The 19,785-nt window shown below is 20.7% G+C and overlaps 1 protein-coding gene across 10 annotated transcripts in view; it reads right to left on the reverse strand.

The window, feature by feature from the left end:
* Window positions 1–19,785, reverse strand: part of LOC122507030 (nuclear receptor coactivator 2) — a 156,480-nt gene that overhangs the window by 57,571 nt on the left and 79,124 nt on the right. The window contains exon 1 of one of the 10 annotated variants that reach the window (XM_043619531.1): window positions 3–211. The exons of the other annotated variants lie outside the window; for them this stretch is intronic. Within the exon in view, the coding sequence (XP_043475466.1) occupies window positions 3–7 (5 nt within the window). The 5' untranslated portion in view covers window positions 8–211. Of the gene's footprint in view, window positions 1–2; window positions 212–19,785 lie in introns of those variants that run through there. 10 annotated transcript variants of the gene reach the window in all.

Consider the following 19,785-nt stretch of genomic DNA (forward strand, 5'->3'; position numbering starts at 1 on the left):
ACATCATGGTTGGTCCGACTTGTATGCGGGACCTGTACCCGTGTGTAATATAGGTCAGTGGGCCAGGGCGATCATGGCAACGCGGACATGCGCGCCGCCGTGGTGGCCCACCGAGGTTTGCGAACCAACAGAGCCGACAGCGAGCCGTGTATCGCGTAGAGACTTTCCTCAACTCTACACACCACCACCCGTCCAATATACCTTTCCTAGTCGACTACACCTACGTATATAATAATACTGATGCCTGCCGCCAGCCTGCCCCTGCTGCTAGCCTGCTGCTGCTGCTGCCACTCTTTTTTTTTTCTCTTCTCTTTTTGAAACGAAAGAACCCGAATGGACTAGCCTGAGACTCACTCACTGTGTGTAGTCTTCAACATACAGGTGCACACACAAGTGCGCATCAATGTACACACACACATTTTTATATACATACGCATAAATTATTATCGAGAAAACTAACATTGGAAAATAGTTTTCCTCATAGTCAGTAGTCAGCGTTTGATTTTTTTTTTATTTTTCTGAATTGTACTCGAATTTTTAGTATTTGATTTTTATATTATATTATATTACTGATTTATTATTAACAGGGTTGCCACAAATATTTAATTTTAGTTTTCCCTGACTTTTCCCTGATTTCCAGACTTTTTCCTGACTGATTTTGACTTTTTTCCTGACCATAAAGAACATTCTGATTCACTCTAAAAATTATTAGATACTCAAAAAAAAAAAAAAATGTTCTATTACATTTATTTACAAATTTCTTTAATTGTAAAATTATCCAAAAACATCAATAACTTCATTTTTAAATAAATATTTAATCATTATTATTTTTCTGTAGAAAATAAAATTCTTCAAAACATTCAAATTCAAACCTTTCTGAAATTAAACAACTTATAAGAATATTATTACAAAACATCACTCCGAGTCTTCGACTCGGAGTGATTGCCTTCTTCATAATTTTTAATAATTTAAATTATCATAAAATTTTTTAAAACATGTCAATTATTTACAAAAATTCTAAAAAAAATCCTTCGCAAGAATTCAATTATTTTTACCATCAGTACAATTTCATAAAAAAATTCAATTATTTAAATTAAAAAATAAATAATTTATTGAATAATTGAATGTTTATTAAAATTTAATTATCATACAGAATTTTATCAATAAATTTTTTAAATAATTGAATTCATTTGACAAATTTTAATAGAATTTTTAAGAATAATATTTTTTTAAAAATAATAAATATTTTTAAAGAAATAAATAATATTAAAGAATAAATATTAAATATTTTTATAAATAATATTAAATATTAAATAATATTAAATATTTTTTTAAGAATAATATTACATTTATCGAGGAATTTGATTAAAATATTGTATAAAAAATAATTAAAATCCTGCGATGAATTTTATTATTTATCAAAATAATTAAAATTTTCCTAAGAATTTTATTAAAATTTTCATAAAATAATTGAATGTCGGAGAAGAATTTTATTATTTATAAAGATACTTGGAATTTTAACTAGAATTTTATTCAAATTTATAAAAATAACTTTATTTCTGTGAAGAATTTTATTATTTATATGAATAATTAAATTATTACAATGAATTTTATTCAAGTTTAAAAAAATAATTGAATTTCGGTGAAGAATTTTATTATTTATAAAAATAATTGAATTCTTGAAAAGAACTATGTTAAATTTTTTTAAATAATTAAATTCTTGCGACGAATTTTATTAAAATCTTTTTAAATAATTGATATTTTTCGAAAAATTTAATTAAATTTTTTATTTTAAATAATTGAATTCCTGTGAAAATTGTATTACTTATGAAAATAATTGAATTATTTCAAAGAACTTTATTAAATATTGAATAATTGAATTCCTGTGGAATTTTGACAAGAATTTTATTGTTTATAAAAATAATTGAATTCTTGAAAAAATTTTATAAAATTCTTTTTATATTTAATTGATATTTTTCGAAGAATTTTATGAAATTTTGTATTTTAAATAATTGAATGCCTGTTAAAATTTTATTACTTATGAAAATAATTGAATTATTTCAAAGAAATTTATTAAATATTAAATAATTGAATTCCTGTGCAATTTTGACAAGAATTTTATTAAAATTTTTTAAAATAATTGAATTTCGATGAAGAATTTTATTATTTATAAAGATAATTGAAATTTTGACAAAAATTTTTTTTTAATTTTTTAACATAATTGGAATTCTGCGAAGAATTTTTGTAACTTTTGAAAATAATTGAATTTCTGGAAACATTTGTAACTTTTCAAAAATTATTATCAAGAAAACCAAAAACCTAAACCATCAATACTTAATTGATAAAAGAATTTTAGTTAAAAATACTAAAAAAAAATTGAATTTTGGAAAAGTTACAAATGATTTCAGAAATTCAATTATTTTCAAAAAAGAATAAAATTTGCACAGGTATTCAATTATTTATAATAAAAAATTTCATAGAATTTTTAGAAAAATATCAATTATTTAAAATGATTTTTTATAAAATTCATCGGAAGAATTCAATTATTTTTTAAAAAAATTAACAATGTTTATTGCAAGAATTCAATTATTTATATAAATAATAAAATTCTTCACAAAAACTCAGTTACTTTTATAAACTTAAATAAAATTCTTTGGAAGAATTCAATTATTTTCAAAAAGTAATAAAATTCTTCCCAAAATTTCAATAATGTTCAAAAGTATCTTTATAAATATTAAAATTTTTCTTCGAAATTCAATTGTTTTTAAAAATTTTAATAAAATTCTTGGCAAAATTTCACAGGAATTCAATTATTTACAAAATTTTTAATAATTTTCATCGAAATAATTCAATTATTTAAAAAAAATTTAACAAAGTTCTTTTCAAGAATTCAATTACTTTTATAAATAATAAAAATTCTTCACCGTAATTCAATTATTTATATAAATAATAAAATTCTTCACCGTAATTTAATTATTTTTATAAAATTGAATAAAATTCTTTGGAAGAATTAAATTATTTTCAAAAGTAATAAAATTTTTCTCCGAAATTCAATTATTTTAGAAATATTTTAATAAAATTCTTGTGAAAATTTGAATTATTTTCATAAATAATAAAACTCATCGCAGAATTTTAATTATTTTTGATACAATTTTAATCAAATTTTTTGTAAGAATTCAATTTCAATTCAATAATCAAAGTTTTAATTATAATTATTGACAGACAAGATTATTTTAAAAGGTTGAAAAACATTCTTTTTTTAATTAAATTATTTTCAAAATTTACAATTAATTTATATTTTAATTATAGTTGAAAATTTATAGAAATTGTTTGAAATAATTCAATTATTATAAAAATATTTAAAAATATAAATTCTTTAAAATAATTCAATTATTAAATAGTAACATTTATTGCAGGAATTCAATTATTTTCAATACAATTTTAATAAAATTTCACAAAAGGATTCAAGTTTTTTTTAATTTTTAATAAAATTCCTTCAAAAGCTTCAATTATTTTCTAAAATTTTCATAAATTCTTCGAAACAATTCAATTTTTTTTATAAATCGTAAAATTTTTAGCAAGAATTCAATTATTTTCATAAATAATACAATTCTTCGAAGAAATTCAATAATATTCTAAAAATTTTAATAAAATGCTTAATTTCAATTATTGACAAATACGATTATTTTAAAAACTTTAAAAAAAATTCGTCATTAAAATTTAATTACTTTCATTTTCAATTAAAATTATTAAAGAAACTCCAATACTTAAAAAAATTACAGAAATTCTTCAAAAGACTTTAATTATAGAATGTTCAAAAACTTTAATCAAATTCTAGGAAAGAATTCAATTATTTTTATAAATAAAAATTGTTCGAAGAAATTCAATTATTTTCAATTCAATTTTAATTGAATTTTAATTCAATAAATAAATTTTTATTTTTAATTATTGACAGATACGATTATTTTAAAATGCTGAAAAAAATTCTTTGTTTAATTCAATTATTTTCAAAATTTTAAATTAAAATTATTAAAAAAAATTAATCACTTATAATTTATTTAATTTCAATTAAGTAATGAATTATAATTCATTAGTTAATTAAAATTGAATTAATTTACTCAATTGTAATTAATTAATCAATTTCAATTTATTGAGTTCTAACTAACAAATGATTCTTAATTTATTTTATTTTAGTTAATTAACCAATTTTAATCTGTTTAATTTTAATTAATTAAATTTACCGTTAACGAAAATTAAAATACTAAAAAAAAGGAAAACACTATTTTTCAAATTTTGTTCATTAAAAAAAAAAGTTTTAAAGTTTTAAAAAGGAAACAACTTGTTTTTTCTAAATAAATATAAGAACTAAAAAAAAACTTGAAAATATATTGTAAAACAGCTGAATTTTTCCTCAATTTTACCGGAACATCGTGCTCCTAAATTGAAATTTTATTTTCTGATTTATTTTAAAACGGAAGCGGATCTTAAAATAAAGTGTATTATTTTTTCATGCTCTCAGATGCATAACTGATGATTGTATCATCACTTGAGGGGAAAAAGTCAATTCAAAATATTTCTAAAATTAACGAAAAAATAAAAATAATTTTTATACTTCTTTTTCACTCGCAATAATATATCAACTGTCAATTTTTAATTAATTTTGACATGTTAATTAAAACGTGTTAATTTTAATTAAATCACAACATTTGAAAAAAGGAAAAAAAAATTGAATATTTAGTTTTTGAAATATAATCGACATTTTTGAATATATAAAGAAAAAAAAACATATCTTAAAATATTGACCCAGTCATCAACAATAATAGAAGCTTATGCATTATACAAAAATAACGTTACAATTTTTTTTTCTCTTTTTCATCAGATAATAATTTACATATGTATTCATAATTCACAAAAATAGAAATAAAAAAACAAATTGATTTTCAAGTTTCCAAGTTTCAACTCTTAAGAGAAAGATTCAATGTTTCTTAACTTTAAAATCGTAAAGTATCTCTCTCTCCAAGTTGAGAGTCAAGTTCACGTGTACGGAAAAAAGTTTCGGTAAAAAAAATTAAACTTGGTGAAGTTCACAATGTTTACACTTTACAGTCAACGATTCAAGAAGAAAATAAAATTTTTTACACCAAAGACAACATTTTTTGTTTATAAACTTTTTTTTACATTTTATTCCAATTAGGGAAATTTTTTAACAAAATTTCTTTCAGACAAAGAATTTTCGTTTCATAAATTTTATCACAATATTTGAACCAAGAAGAAAATTAAATTTGCTCCAAAGAAAAAATTTTTGTTTCTAAACTTTTCCTTCTACATTTTTTGGCCTTAGAAAAATTTTTTAACAAAATTTCTTTTAGAAAGAGAATTTTTATTTATAAATTATTTCTTTTTACAATTTTTCCGAATAAAAAAAACAATTTTTCGAGAAATTTCTCTCAAATAAAAAATTTTTGTTTGCTATTTTTTTTCTTTTAGAATTTTTTGATTAGGAAATTTTTTTTAGAAAATTTCTTTCAGACAAAGATATTTTACAAAACTTTCCTTCAGACGAAAATTTATAAAAACTTTTCCAAGATAAATATTTTTTTTCTTCTATATGATCATGAACTTTTTGCGAACTTTACTAAAGTCAAAAAAAATACGAATCTCAAGAGACATAATAGTTTGTCATTTTTTTGTTTGAATTGTGGAAAAAAATTCAAACTTTGAAAAAATAAATTTTTTATAATTTAAGGTGGAAAAAATTCCCATTTTAAAAAAAAAATTTCTTTTAATTTAAAAGGTGGAAAAAAATCCCTTTATTAACCCAATTTTCCAAATTTAAATTTTTTTCCGACCTTTACAGCAAAAAAAAAAAAAAAAATCAAAACTTTGGAAAAATTAATTTCTTTTAATTTAATGCTGGAAAAAAATCCAAACTTTGAGAAAACAAATTCCTCTTATTATTTTATTTTTTAACAGTGGAAAAAATTGTAAAAAATTTCCTTTTATTCGAACGGTGAAAAAAATTCAAAAATAAATTTCTTTTTTGTTAATAAAAAATGAATAAAAGAATAAAAAAAGAAACAAACAATGAAGAGAAAAATGAAGTTATCATTTAAACCATACATAATTCTTTGATGAAAATTTGAATATAACTCTTATTATGGTAGAGATTATCCTTTCAAAATCTCTTTTACTGAGAGCTTTATTAGTGTTAACTGAGCACATTCCACTCTCTTTCTCCCTCGTTCATCACCTTTATGACTCAGTAAAAAAGTAAGGATCGTTTACAACACTGAGAGTTTCATTGCTACCACCACAAAATTTCAATCTTGATATAGCTTCCTGCTATACAAATCTTGAGCACAACACAAATTATTTTCTAAAAATAAATTTACAAAAAAATTTTTTCTACTTTTTAATTAAAAAAAAAAACTCCCACCAAAAATGGTAAATAATTCATTATAATAATATTTCTATAATTAATTAATTAAAATAACAATAATTACTATTTTTTCTATTTTTTACTATTTTACTATTTACTATTTTCAACATCCAAAACGAAAATAATTTATTTTTATAAAATAATTACCATAATTTTTTTTTCTCCTTTTCACCTTTTTTGTTTATTAATAATTGGCAAAATTATTTTAATTTAATACATTAATCAATAAAATCTATAAAAAATCAAATCATCTTAAATTTCTTCGAAAATAATTAAATATTTCATTTATTAATATTAATAATAAATAAACTTATAAATAAATTTCTATTTTTTTAACTAGAGAAAAAAATTCATTTTATTTTTATTTTAAAAAAAAATCCTTTCTTACTAATTCATTTTTCAATTATTTTTCAAAAAAAAAAAAAAAATTGAAATCTAAAAAGATCAATGTAGGTACATAAAAAAAAAAATAGAAAATAAAAATTATTCAACCGTGCCTCTGATATTTACTTCCAGGAAAGTGCTTTTAAAAACTTTTGTTATTGACATAAATAAAATTTTTAAAAAACTCTTTGATAAAGAACGCAATTTGCTCATTTCAACTTTTTGAAACAATTTTTCAAAATAAAAATCGCAAAAAAAGAGAATAAATTTTTTTTTCCAGGAATATAAAAAATTTGTATAATTTCTTGGTTATAAAACGCAAAAAAAAGAAATAGGAAAAAAGATTAAAAAAATAAAAAAGGAAAGAAAAAAAAAGAAAAATAGGAAGAAAAAAGAAAAAAAAAGAAAAAAAAATAGAAAGAAAAAATAAGAAAAAAAGAAAGAAAAAAAAAAGAAAAATAGAAAGAAAATAAGAAAGAAAAATAGAAAAAGGAAAGAAAAAAAAGAAAGAAAGGAAAAGAAAAATAGAAAGAAAAAATATGAAAAAAGAAAGAAAAAAAAGAAAAAAAATGAAAAAAAAGAAAAATAGAAAGATAAAAAGGAAAAAGAAAAAAAAAGAAAGAAAAAAGAAACAATAGGAAAAAAAAGAAAAATAGAAAGAAAAGAAAAGTAGACAGAAAAAAAGAAAGAAGAAGAAAGAAAACAAATTTGCAAAGACAAAACATAAAAAAAAATTCCAACAGTAAAATTTTCAAAAAGAAAAACTTCCAATATAGAAAAACTTTAAAAGAAAAACTCCAAAAAAAATTCAGCTCCAACCTAATTAATAATCGTTATATCTCCCTAATTGTGATACACACTTATCAAGCATACAACTATAAAAAAAAATTGTGTAAAATATTTAACAAAAATATTACACAACCTTAAATGAAATAGAAAAAAAATTATATATCTATATGTGTTAAGAAATATTTTCCAAACTTTGAATTAATTCCCCCAAAAAAAAAATTATTTACACAAGTGTTTGAAAAATTATAAACTAACAATAGAGTGTAATATTCACCTAAATTCGATATATGACCATTTGAAGTGTACAAAAAACAGTTTTTTCTAAATAAACGCGTTACGGTAACGTAACAAAAAAAAAGAAAAGACAAAAAAAATTTTTTTTTTTTTGACATAACTTGCGCATTGTGTATGAAAAGGCAAAAGAATTACGGCGTTGCCATGTCGACGAGCGTCGCGCACCACGCGACGTCCCTCTCGCCTCCAAATGACGTAACTTGCGTCTTTGCGTCAAAGTCAGAGGAGAAGAGAGAAAAAGAGAAAGGGAGAGAAAAAGAAAACTTATTACAGTTGTTTAACTCATAAAATTATCAGAATCTTCCAACTTGCTCTCTTTTTTTTAAATATATATTTATAAATAAATATATAAACAATTAAGAAAGAAAAACAAAATTGCACATTTTATGCGTAAAGAATGACAATAGAAAAAAATATATTAAGAATTAAGAAAAGAAAAAAAAATATTAAGAGTTAAGAAAAGAAAAAAATATCAAAAAGAAAAAAACTATTAAGAATTAAGAAAAGAAAAAAATATTAAGAAAGAAAAAAAATATTATGAATTAATAAGAAAAGAAAAAAATATTAATAATTAAGAAAAAAAATACATTAGGAATTAAGAAAGAAAAAATATATATATTAAAGAGAGGGAGAGAGAATACAGGGGGAGAAATTATCTGGATTACCAGAAAGCAAATAAAAAAAGAAAAATCCCCCCCCCCCACCCCCCTCCCCCTTCTATCAATTTTGTTTGTGTGTGCCAATATTTTCCAGCCCACGCAGAATACCTTTATTGGCAATCAGAGCAAACTCATTCAGACGTAAAATAACGTCCGATATGTGACTTTTTATCTCCTAAAAACAATTTTTTTTTCATCACTATCATTTTATATTTTATAAAGGGAAAAATTAATTCTTTTCCAACTAAATTATTAAAAAAGAGACAAAAAAAAAAAAATGGATAAGTTTTTTTATACTTTGCAATTATATTTTATATTTAAATTTCGTAAAAAAAAACTATTTTTACACTGAAAGGAAAATTTATTTGATTCAAATATAAACGATTATTTATCTATTTGTCAAATAAATATTTATTTATTTATTTGCAATAAATAATTTCTTATTTATTTGCAGTAAATAATTTTTTTTTTTAATCAATTAAATGATATTTGTTTCAAATATACCAAAATCGTTCTCATTGAGTGAAAATGAAATAGAATTAATTTGATTTAAATGAAAATTAATCGATTCAAGTCAATATTTATTTGATAGTAGACAAGTAATTGATTATTTGAATTAAAAAAAAAAAAAATTTGCTTTCAGTCAGACCAAAACGGAGCAAAATTCAATTTTACGAAATTTCAATTATTCGTCAATTCATCAATAAAATATAATTTTGTATATTTCAATACTTAAATATATTTACTTACGATATAAACTGAACATGAATCATTTGTTGTTTAACTCACCTGAAACAAAAAGAAAATAATTTATATTAATAAATTATTTTTAATTTATATTAAAAAATAATTAAAAATTTCTATAAAATATAAAAAAAAATATAAAACTATTTATTTAATTTAGTATTTAAAAAAAATATACTTTATTGTTTATTATATTATTATTATTATTATTATTATTATTATTATTATTATTATTATTATTATTATTATTATTATTTATAATAATTAGATATTATTTTTAATATCTAAAAATATTTACTAAATATTAAAAATATAAATATATTCTTTTAAGTAATTAAGTTTAGTACTAGTAATAGTTGAAAGAACTAGTAAAAAACTGAAATTAGTAAAAAAAACTCTAATTAGTAAAAAAAAAAATTGTAAATTAATTCGACTGTTAGTATAATAATTTCGAAGAGATGAAATATAAATTTTTTTCCCATCATTATTTTTCGAATGAAGAACGAGAGAGTATTTTGATAAAGAATTTTTTTTGGAAGGCAGTTTTTTTTTATTTTGACAATGACAATTGTACTTTCTCGTTAAGTGCGTATTATATCCAGCATGGACAGTGAATCACTCTGACCTTGCTTGCGTATAATTAAATGTATGTAGGCGACGAGAAAGTACTAATCATTACATAAATTTAATGGCAAGAGATTATGTCAAAAAACTTCCTTTTACACGTTTACAACAAATTATTTATTTATTTTGTTTCATTTCTTTTTCAGAAAATAATATATATATATATATATCACACGTTTATAAACCCACAATTTTTCGTTAATATTATAAATTAAAATTTTTTTTTCTTCGTTTTTTATTTTGTCACTGGAAAAAAAAATTAAAAACTTATTCTAAAATTATAAATATATATAATTTACCGTTAATTTCTCTTTATTCTTTTATTTTTTTCATTCTAATTATTGTTTCTTCCATTTTCAATTTTTTTACTATTTTTTTTAATGTCTGAATTTAATCAGAGAAAAACATAACTGCAAATATCAGTGAAAAAATTACTGATTGTCAGTTTAAAAAACTAATGTTTACTAAAAATTACTATCAATAAAAAAATAACTGATTGTCGGTAAAACACACTAAAAAAATTGAATTTTGAAGCAGTTACAATCAAATGATTGCAGAAATTCATTTATGTTCAAAAGTTTAAAAAAAATTTCGTCAAAATTTTAAATATCTTCATAAATAATAAAATTCTTCTCCGAAATTCAATTATTTTCAAAAAATTTTCTCATTTCAATAATTTATTAATTTTCAATATCTCTACTATTTTAATAAAACTGCCCAAAAGAAATCAATTATTTAAAAAAAAACATTTAATAAAATTGTACGAAAAATGTAATTATTTTCATAAATAATAAAAATTTCATAGGAATTCAATTGTTATAATTTCACAAACAATTTTAAAGAAATAAATTAATTTTGTTCTCTTTGAATCTGTTTGCAGTTTGAAGTTAGTTTTTGTTTGCTTCTCAACTTTTTTTTAATAAACTTTCTTTTTTAATGTTTTGAATTTAAAAAAAAAAATGATGCACTGAAAATTACTAAATTCTTGCAAACATTTTATCCAAAAATTTTGAAAATAATTAAAGTCATTTGAGACGAATTTTATCAAAATTTTTTTCAAATAATTGAATTCTTTCGAGAAAATTTAATTAAAATTGTATTGAAAATAATATTGAATTCTCGCAAAAATTATTATTTGCTTATAAAAAATAATTGAATTCTTCCAAAGAATGTTATTAAAATTATTGAAAATAATTTAATTCCTAACAAGACTTTTATAAAAAAATTAAAAACAAATAAAATAAAAAAATTTTTTTTCAAAAATTGTGATTCATAAACAAAAATAATGTAAAATAAATAAATTTTCTATTTCTTTAACACAGTTGTTTAACAATTTTCTAATTTTCTTTAGAAGTAAAGAACAAAAATAATTTCAATGTTTGACAAAATATAATATTTAATAAAATTTTAGTCTTTTAATGAAAAGAAGTGAAAAAAATTCTGATGATTTCATTACAATTACAATATTATTTTAAGGAAAGAAAAAAATAAAAAAAATAAAAAATAAAAATAAAATAAAATAAGGAAATTAAATAATTACACGAAGAGTGAAAAAAAAATGGTTAGAAAAATAATCAAATGAAAGCGAATGTATTGTTGTATGTGGAGAAACGCGAAAGTGTTGCGACGAACCCTGAAATCAGGCAGAAGGGCATATTCGTTACGCAAAGCGAGCACGAATTGTATTGTCGACACGATTATTTTTGGTTCCATTGTAGAAACAAAAAAAGAAGGAAAAAAGAGCGGTTCCGTCGATTCGGGCGGAAATCAATGACCCAGATTTAAAAAACAAGAGACTTGCACATGAGTCTCTCTCTCTCTTTTTTTTTAAGAGAGAGAGAAAGAGAGAGAGAGGCGCTCTCCTCTTGTCAGGAGAGCGAGTTGCAATCTTGAAGAAAAAAAGAATTTAATTCTCCACCGTAATCGAAACAGGAAGCAGATAGAGGCAACGATTTGTGTATCGCGCCATTGCCACTAAACTTTAAGCGAAATCATTCGAGATTTAGGTTTCGATTATAGAGGAACCTCTATTTTCAGATTTGTGACCAAGATTTTCGACTTTTCAGTCGTCAGCGGCTCATTTGACTTGGAACTTTTTTTTTCCCCTGCTTTTAAAAGCACTGCATGTTGTATTATAAAGTCTCAAGTCTCTGTATGTGTCTCGAGATACGAGACAAAGATTACAATTTCCTTCCCTGTTTTCTAATTAAATTAGAGAATTATATGTGTCAAGTGTACTTGACAAGTATCTTAATGAACTGCTAATTTATCTGGTAGTAATGTCACAAAGGATAGCAATTATTATTATTATTTTTTTTTCTTTAAAATTATTTCTTTTTTAGGACGAAAAATTGGCTGTTATTTTTAATGAGTGCACAGTTTTTTTTTATATCAAATTGAGACAAAAAACGAATCAAAAGTGTTGCAAACAATTATTAAAATTTTAAAAAATAATTGTATTACCGAGTAGAATTTTATTCCTATTTATAAAAATAATTGAATTCTTGCGAAGAATTTTATAAAAATCTATTTAAATAATTACATTTTTTGAGAAATTTGATTAAAATTGTGTTAAAAATAATTGAAATTCTGTCATGATTTTTATTTTTTATGAAAATCATTGAATTTCTAAAAAGAATTTTTTTATTTATGAAAATAATTGAATTTATGTAAAAACAAAATTGTATCATCTATGATAATACTTGAATTATTGTGAAGATATTTATAAATAATTGAATTCTTGTGAAATTTTTATTATCTAAGAAAATAATTAAACGTTTGCGTAGAATTTTAACACGAATTTTTTTAAAAAATTGAATTCTTTTGAAAAATTTTTAAAAATAATTAAAATTATGACAAGAATTTTATTAAAATTACTGAATTACGGAGAAAAATTTTATTACATTTGAAAATAATTGAATTGTTGCGAAGAAATTCATAAAAAAATTTGTAAATAATTGAATCCCTGTGAAATTTTTATTATTTTATGTAAATAATTAAATGTTTGCGTAGAATGTAATAAAAACCTTTTTAAATATTTGAATTATTTTGGAAAATTTTATAAAAATAGTAAATATTGAAATTCATTGAATAAAAAAAAATTTTTGAAAATAATTGGAATTTTGCCAAGAATTTTATCAAATTTTTTGAAAATAATTGAATTTAGAAGAAGAATTTTATTATTTACCGATAATTGGAATTTTGACGTGAATTTAAAAAAAAGTGAAATTAAGTGAAATTCATTTTTAAATCAATTTTTATTAGAAAATTCTACTAGAATTCAATTATTAAAATAAAAAAATAATTTATCGCAGAATTGAATTCTCCTAAAGAATTTCATCAACAAATTTTTAAATAATTGAATTCTTTTGACAAATTTTAATTAAAGTTTTAAAAATAATTACACTTTTTGAGGAATTCCAGTAAAATTGTATTCAAAATAATTGAAATTCATCAATGAGTTTTATTATTTGTGAAAATAATTGAATTCCTAGAAAGAATTTTATTTACGAAAATAATTCAATCGTTGTAAAACTTTTATTATATTTATGAAAATAATTGAATTATTGTAAAGAAATTAATAAAAAAAAATTTTTAATAATTGAATTCCTGTGGAAAATTTTATTATTTATAAAAATAATTAAATGTTTACGTAGAATTTTATTAACATTTTTATTTTGAATTATTGAATTCTTTTGGAAAATTTTTGAAAATAATTGAAATTTTGACAAGAATTTTATTAAAACTTTTGAAAATAATTGAAATTTTGCCAAGAATTTTATTAAAATTTTTGAAAATAATTGAACTTCGGAGTTGAAATTAATTATTTCTTAAGATAATTGAAAGTTTGACAAGAATTTTTGAAAAATGTTTGAACATAATTGAAAATTATTAAATTGAGGAAATTTTTTTGAAGATAATTGAAATTTTGCCAATTATTGCGAAGAAATTTATAAAAAAAATTGTAATAATTGAATTCCTGTGGAAATTTTTATTATTTTATGAAAATAATTAAATATTTGCGTAGAATTTTATTAAATTTTTTTTAAATAATTGAATTCTTCTGGATAATTTTATTGAAATAATAAATATTAAAAATAATTGAATTGAGGAAATTTTGTTTAAAATAATTGAAATTTTGACAAGAATTTTATTCAAATTTTGGAAAATAATTAAATGTCGGAGAGGAAATTAATTATTTCTAAAAATAATTGAAAGTTTGACAAGATTTTTGAAAATAATTGAAATTTTGCCAATTATTGCGAATTACTATTAATTAACTCAAAACCAAAAAGTATTATATAACAATACAATGTATAGCAAATTAATGTAAAATATTGTAATAACAGAATACATAAAATTACATAATTAAAATATGTTAACGAACAGCAATTACAATAGATAACAGTTATTTAATAAATCTTCAATTTATTTCCTTTTTTTGTTCAAGTACAAAAAAAATTATTCAATTCAAATCTAAAATTGATAAAAATGTAACAATATAATATTTATCATCAATATAAAAAAAGTTATAAAACGTGGCAACGTCGAAAAAGACTTGAATATATATTCCACTTTACATATACTCATATATCTCGGCATTAGGATACGTATATATTATTGTATTGTAATCTAAAACTAGTTTTTCTGCCTATACACATATAATTAAATGGACTGAAAGGCGTTAATATTATAAGTATTTATAATATTCTATCATTATTTAAAATTATATTTATACCAGAAGAAGTCCCCCCCCCCCCTTAGCAACTTATTTTATTTTACAATTCATTCTGTTTTTTTTTTCAAAAATATTTACCAAAAAAAAGAAGATGAAAAAAATTTGAATTATTCGACATTAATAACCAGACATTTCTGTCAACTAAAGCAGCTGAGTAAAGCACCGGGAAGAGTGAGAAGCAAACTTGTAAAAATGAAAGGCTCTCCAGCAAGTTAGGACGTTGCCACGTTTCTTCATTTAGAAGCTAAAAATTCTTTTATTTTTATTTTTATTTCTTATTGTGCTTTTAATGATGGTGATAATAATTACTGTTGTTGTTGATAATTGATTTCTTTTTTTTAATTAATTATTTTTAATAATTAATAATTTTTGAAAAAGTTCTTTGACAATTTTCAAAATTCGTTTGTTTACAATTCAATTATTTTAAAGAAATTTCAATTATTCTGCAATTCTTCAATTAAATATATATTAGAAAATAAAAACTAGAAATAATTTTAAAAAATTTCGATTAAGGTGTTTGAAAACAAATTGGTTGCATAGAATTTTTAATTAATGAAAAATTCTAATTTTCAAAGATTATTTGAAACCTTTACAAAATTCAATTATTTCTAAAAACTGCAATTATTAATAACTTCTCCAAAATGAAATTATTATTATTATTATTTTTTTTATTATTATTTCTGAAAATAATTGAATTATTGCGAAGAAATTTTGAAAAGAATTTTATTAAATGTTTTAAAAATAATTGAATTTTGGAGAAGAATTTTATTATTCATAAAGATAATTGAAATATTGACGTGATTATTAAAAAAAATTGTTAATATATCTAATATTTAATTATAATCTAAAAGTTTTACTGAAATTCATTTTTAAATAAATTTTCATTAGAAAATTCAACGAGAATTCAATTATTTAAATACAAATAAAATGCAATTAAATAATTTATTAAATAATAGAATGGTTTTCAAAATTGAATTCTCATAAAGAATTTTATCAACAAATTTTTAAATAATTGAATTATTTAAACGAATTTCAATAAAATTTTAAAAAATAATTACATTTTTCGAGAAATACGATAAAAATTGTATTAAAAATAATTGAAATTCTACAATGAGTTTTATTGTTCATGAAAATAATTGAATTATTGCGAAGAATTTTGTAAAAAAAAAGTTTATGAGGCAAACAAAAAGACATAAAAATTAAATATAGTAAAATTTCTAAAATTCTATTGTTTTCTAAATATTACCAAATCGTAAAGTAAATAAAATGTTGATTAAATTAAAGTTAAATCAACATTATTATTCTCAAGTTTGATAATTACAAGTATTCATGAGAGAGGTATGGTATTTTATTTTTGAAAAGAAATTAGGGTTTGTTTCGTTTCTCCTTGTTATAGAAGGTGGAATGACGTGGTTTTCTTAGAGCAGTGACTGAGGTTAGTGCCAAATCTGCAGAGAAAGAGGACAGTTCGTCGAAAATGCATTTGCAAGATGAACTCACAATTCTTGACAAATACCGGAAATTGCCACCCACGTGAGGTGAATACCCCTTAAAACTTTTTGGAAACCTAATTTGTCATTCTAAATGCTCCTTCACTTGTTGCAAAAAAAAAACAAACAAACAAAAACAAAAATTTTTTTATAGCAGTGACAAGAAATTTTTAATTTAGGGTTGCCACAAAAAATTAATTTTGTTTTTCACTGACTTTTCCCTGATTTCCACACTTTTTCCAGACTTGTAAAATTATTCGCAAACATCAATAACTAAATTTTTAAAAAAGTATTTAATTATTATTTTTCCATAAAAATTAAAATTCTTCAAAACATTCAAATTCAAACATTTTTAAAATTCAACAACTTATAAGTTGCAAGAATTGCAAGAATTCAATTATTTTCATAAATAATGAAACTCATCGAAGAATTTCAATTATTTTTAATATAATTTTAAATAAATTTCTAGAAAAATAAAATTATTTTCTAAAATTTTTTGCAAGATTTAAATTACATTTCACAAATAATGAAATTTTTCGCTTAAAATTTTTTCGAAATTTACTATTTTATTAAAAATTCCCCATAGAATTTAATTATTTAAATAAAATGTAATAAAATTCGTTGCAGAAATTCAATTATTTTTACAAGTAATAAAATTTTTCACATGAATTCAATTATAAAAAAAAATTGATGATAATATTAGTTGTGAGAATTCGATTATTTTTATAATTTATAAAATTTTTCTGAGGATTTCAATTATTTATAATACAATTTAGAGTAAATTCCTAGAAAAATTGAATTATTTTCTTAAATTTTTTGCAAGAATTTAATTACATTTCACAAAGCTAATGAAATTCTTCGTTGAAATTCAAATATTTTCAAAATCTACTATTTTAATAAAAATTCTTTAAAAAATTAAATTATTTATAATAAAAATGTAATAAAATTCATTGCAGAAATTCAATTTTTCATAAATAATAATACTTTTTACATTATTTCAATTATTTAAAAAAAATTTGAAAAAATTCATTGCAAGAATTCAATTACTTTCATAAATTAATAAAGATCTTTACAGGACTTCAATTATTTTTAACACAATAATTTTAAGTTAATTCTTCGAAAAATGTAACTATTTTCAAAAATTCTATTAAAATTGTTCGAAAGAATTAAATTATCAATTAATTTAAAAAATTTATGGTATAATGCTTTTAATATTCATTATCTAAAATTTTAACTGATATTCATTTTTAAATCAATTTTTAATGGAGAATTCTACAAGAATTCAATTATTTAAATAGAAAAATAAATAATTTATTGAATAAATGAATGTTTCTCGAAATTGAATTAAAAAATTTTATCAACAAAATTGAATTTTTTTGAGGAATTTTAATAAAATTTTCAAGAATAATTAAATTTTTCGAGGAATTCAATTAAAATTGTATTAAAAATAATTGAAATTCTATGATGAGTTTTATTATTCGTGAAAATAATTGAATTTTGGTAAAAAAATGTTATTATTTATGAAAATAATTGAATTATTGCAAAGTTTGCTTAGAATTTTATAAAAATTTTTTTTTTAAATAATTGAATTCTTCTGAAAAATTTTATTAAAACTGTAGATATTGAAAATCATTGAATTGAGAAAAATTTTTTGAAAATAATTGAAATTTTACAAAGAATTTTATTAGAGTTTTTGAAAATAATTAAAATTTTTAGAAGAATTTTATTATTTTTAAAGATAATTGAATTTTGACTAGAATTTTTTTAAATTTTTGAACATAATTTAATTTCGCGAAGAATTTTATTACTTTTGAAAATAATTGAATTTCTACAATCATTCCTAACTTCTTCAAAAATTAATTTTTCTCTAGTGTTTCTAACTAAAATTCTTCTATAAATCCATTATTTTTAATAATTTTAAAAAAAGTTCTTTGAGAATTTTCAAATTTATTTGCTTACAATTCAATTTTCCAAAATGTTACTTATTCGGAAATTTTTCAATTAAATATATATTAGAAAATAAAAACTCAAAAAATAATTTTTAAATAAAATATTTAATTATAATCTAAAATTTAAAGTTAAATTCAGTTTTAAATCAATTTTTATCAGAAAATTCTACTAGAATTCAATTATTTAATAAAAAAAAATAATTTATTGTATAATTGAATTCTTTTAACGAATTTTAAAAAAAGTTTTAAGAATAATTACACTTTTCGAGGAATTACAGTAAAATTGTATTAAAAATAATTGAAATTCATCAATGAATTTTATTATTTACGAAAATAATTAAATTCCCAATAAGAATTTTATTTACGAAAATAATTTAATCCTTGTAAAAATTTTATTATATGTATTTATGAAAATAACTGAATTATTGTGAAGAAATTGATAAAAAAAATTTTTTAATAATTACCTGAGGAAATTTTTATTATTTATGAAAATAATTAAATGTTTACGTAGATGAATTTTATTAACATTTTTATTTTGAATAATTGAATTCTTTTGGAAAATTTTACTAAAATAGTAGATATTGAATTGGGGGAAATTTTTGAAAATAATTGCAATTTTGTCAAGAATTTTATTAAAATTTTTGAAAATAATTGAATTTTGGAGAAGAAATTAATTATTTCTAAAGATAATTGAAAGTTTGACAAGAATTATTGAAAAATTTTTCGAACATAATTAAAAATCATTAAATTGAGGAGATTTTTTGAAAATAATATTGAAATTTTGCCAATTTTGAAATAAATATGTTTTGAAAAATAATTTTTCATTTTCCTCGAGTTATTTACTTAAAAATGAAAATTCATATGAGGAATTCCGGGTGTATCATTATTATTTTTTTTTTTTATATGTATCAACAGGACATTACATTAAGATACACATCGTGAAATTATGTAAATCGAATCGAATGAGAGAGAGAAAAAAAAAGTGTAGGGAAAAGAGAGAGAGAGTGAGAAAAAAAAGTTCTCATTTGTTAAAATTGAATACGAGAATGTTGAGCAAAAAAAAAAGATGATAACTTAAATTGATGGTTTCGTGGAAAAGAAGTAGCACAAATTGCACTTTAAGTGAAGGCACCATGCTGCTTTTATATATTCTTGTATTATAGTGTGTATAGAGTGTATGAAAGTGGAGAGAGAGAAAGAGAGAGAAAAAAACCGGATGCGATTGGAAATTCCACCTTCCCTTGTTATAAATGACCTTATGTTCTTGGCGAAATGCGTCATGCGAGTCAAGTTAATTCTTGTTTTAATCTCTCGATCGACACCTGCGTGAGTGCCCCGGTCCTGCATATGTTGTGTGTGCGCCCTTCTATATATCGCACAATCTATGTGATCGGCTGCGGGCGCCACGTGTTTGTATACACAACATGGTCATCCATATATCTCCACATATGCAGTTCAAGTTCTCCCCTCCCTCGAAACCTAAAAGAGCAGCTAACTTGATTTTAGGGCAGGTCAGCCCTTACGGTATATATGGCCACCTTCATTTTTCATCGAGCACTTTCATTCGATTCAATATCTTCATTCCGAGTCGAGATTTTTATTTTTCTTACTCCCTCTCTCTCTCTCTCTCTCTCTCTTTGATTTCGTATTTATATTTTTTGGTGTTTCAAAAATA

The sequence above is a fragment of the Leptopilina heterotoma genome, unplaced genomic scaffold (assembly GCF_015476425.1).
Source record: "Leptopilina heterotoma isolate Lh14 unplaced genomic scaffold, ASM1547642v1 Lhet_44, whole genome shotgun sequence".
Taxonomy (NCBI): Eukaryota; Metazoa; Arthropoda; class Insecta; order Hymenoptera; family Figitidae; genus Leptopilina; species Leptopilina heterotoma.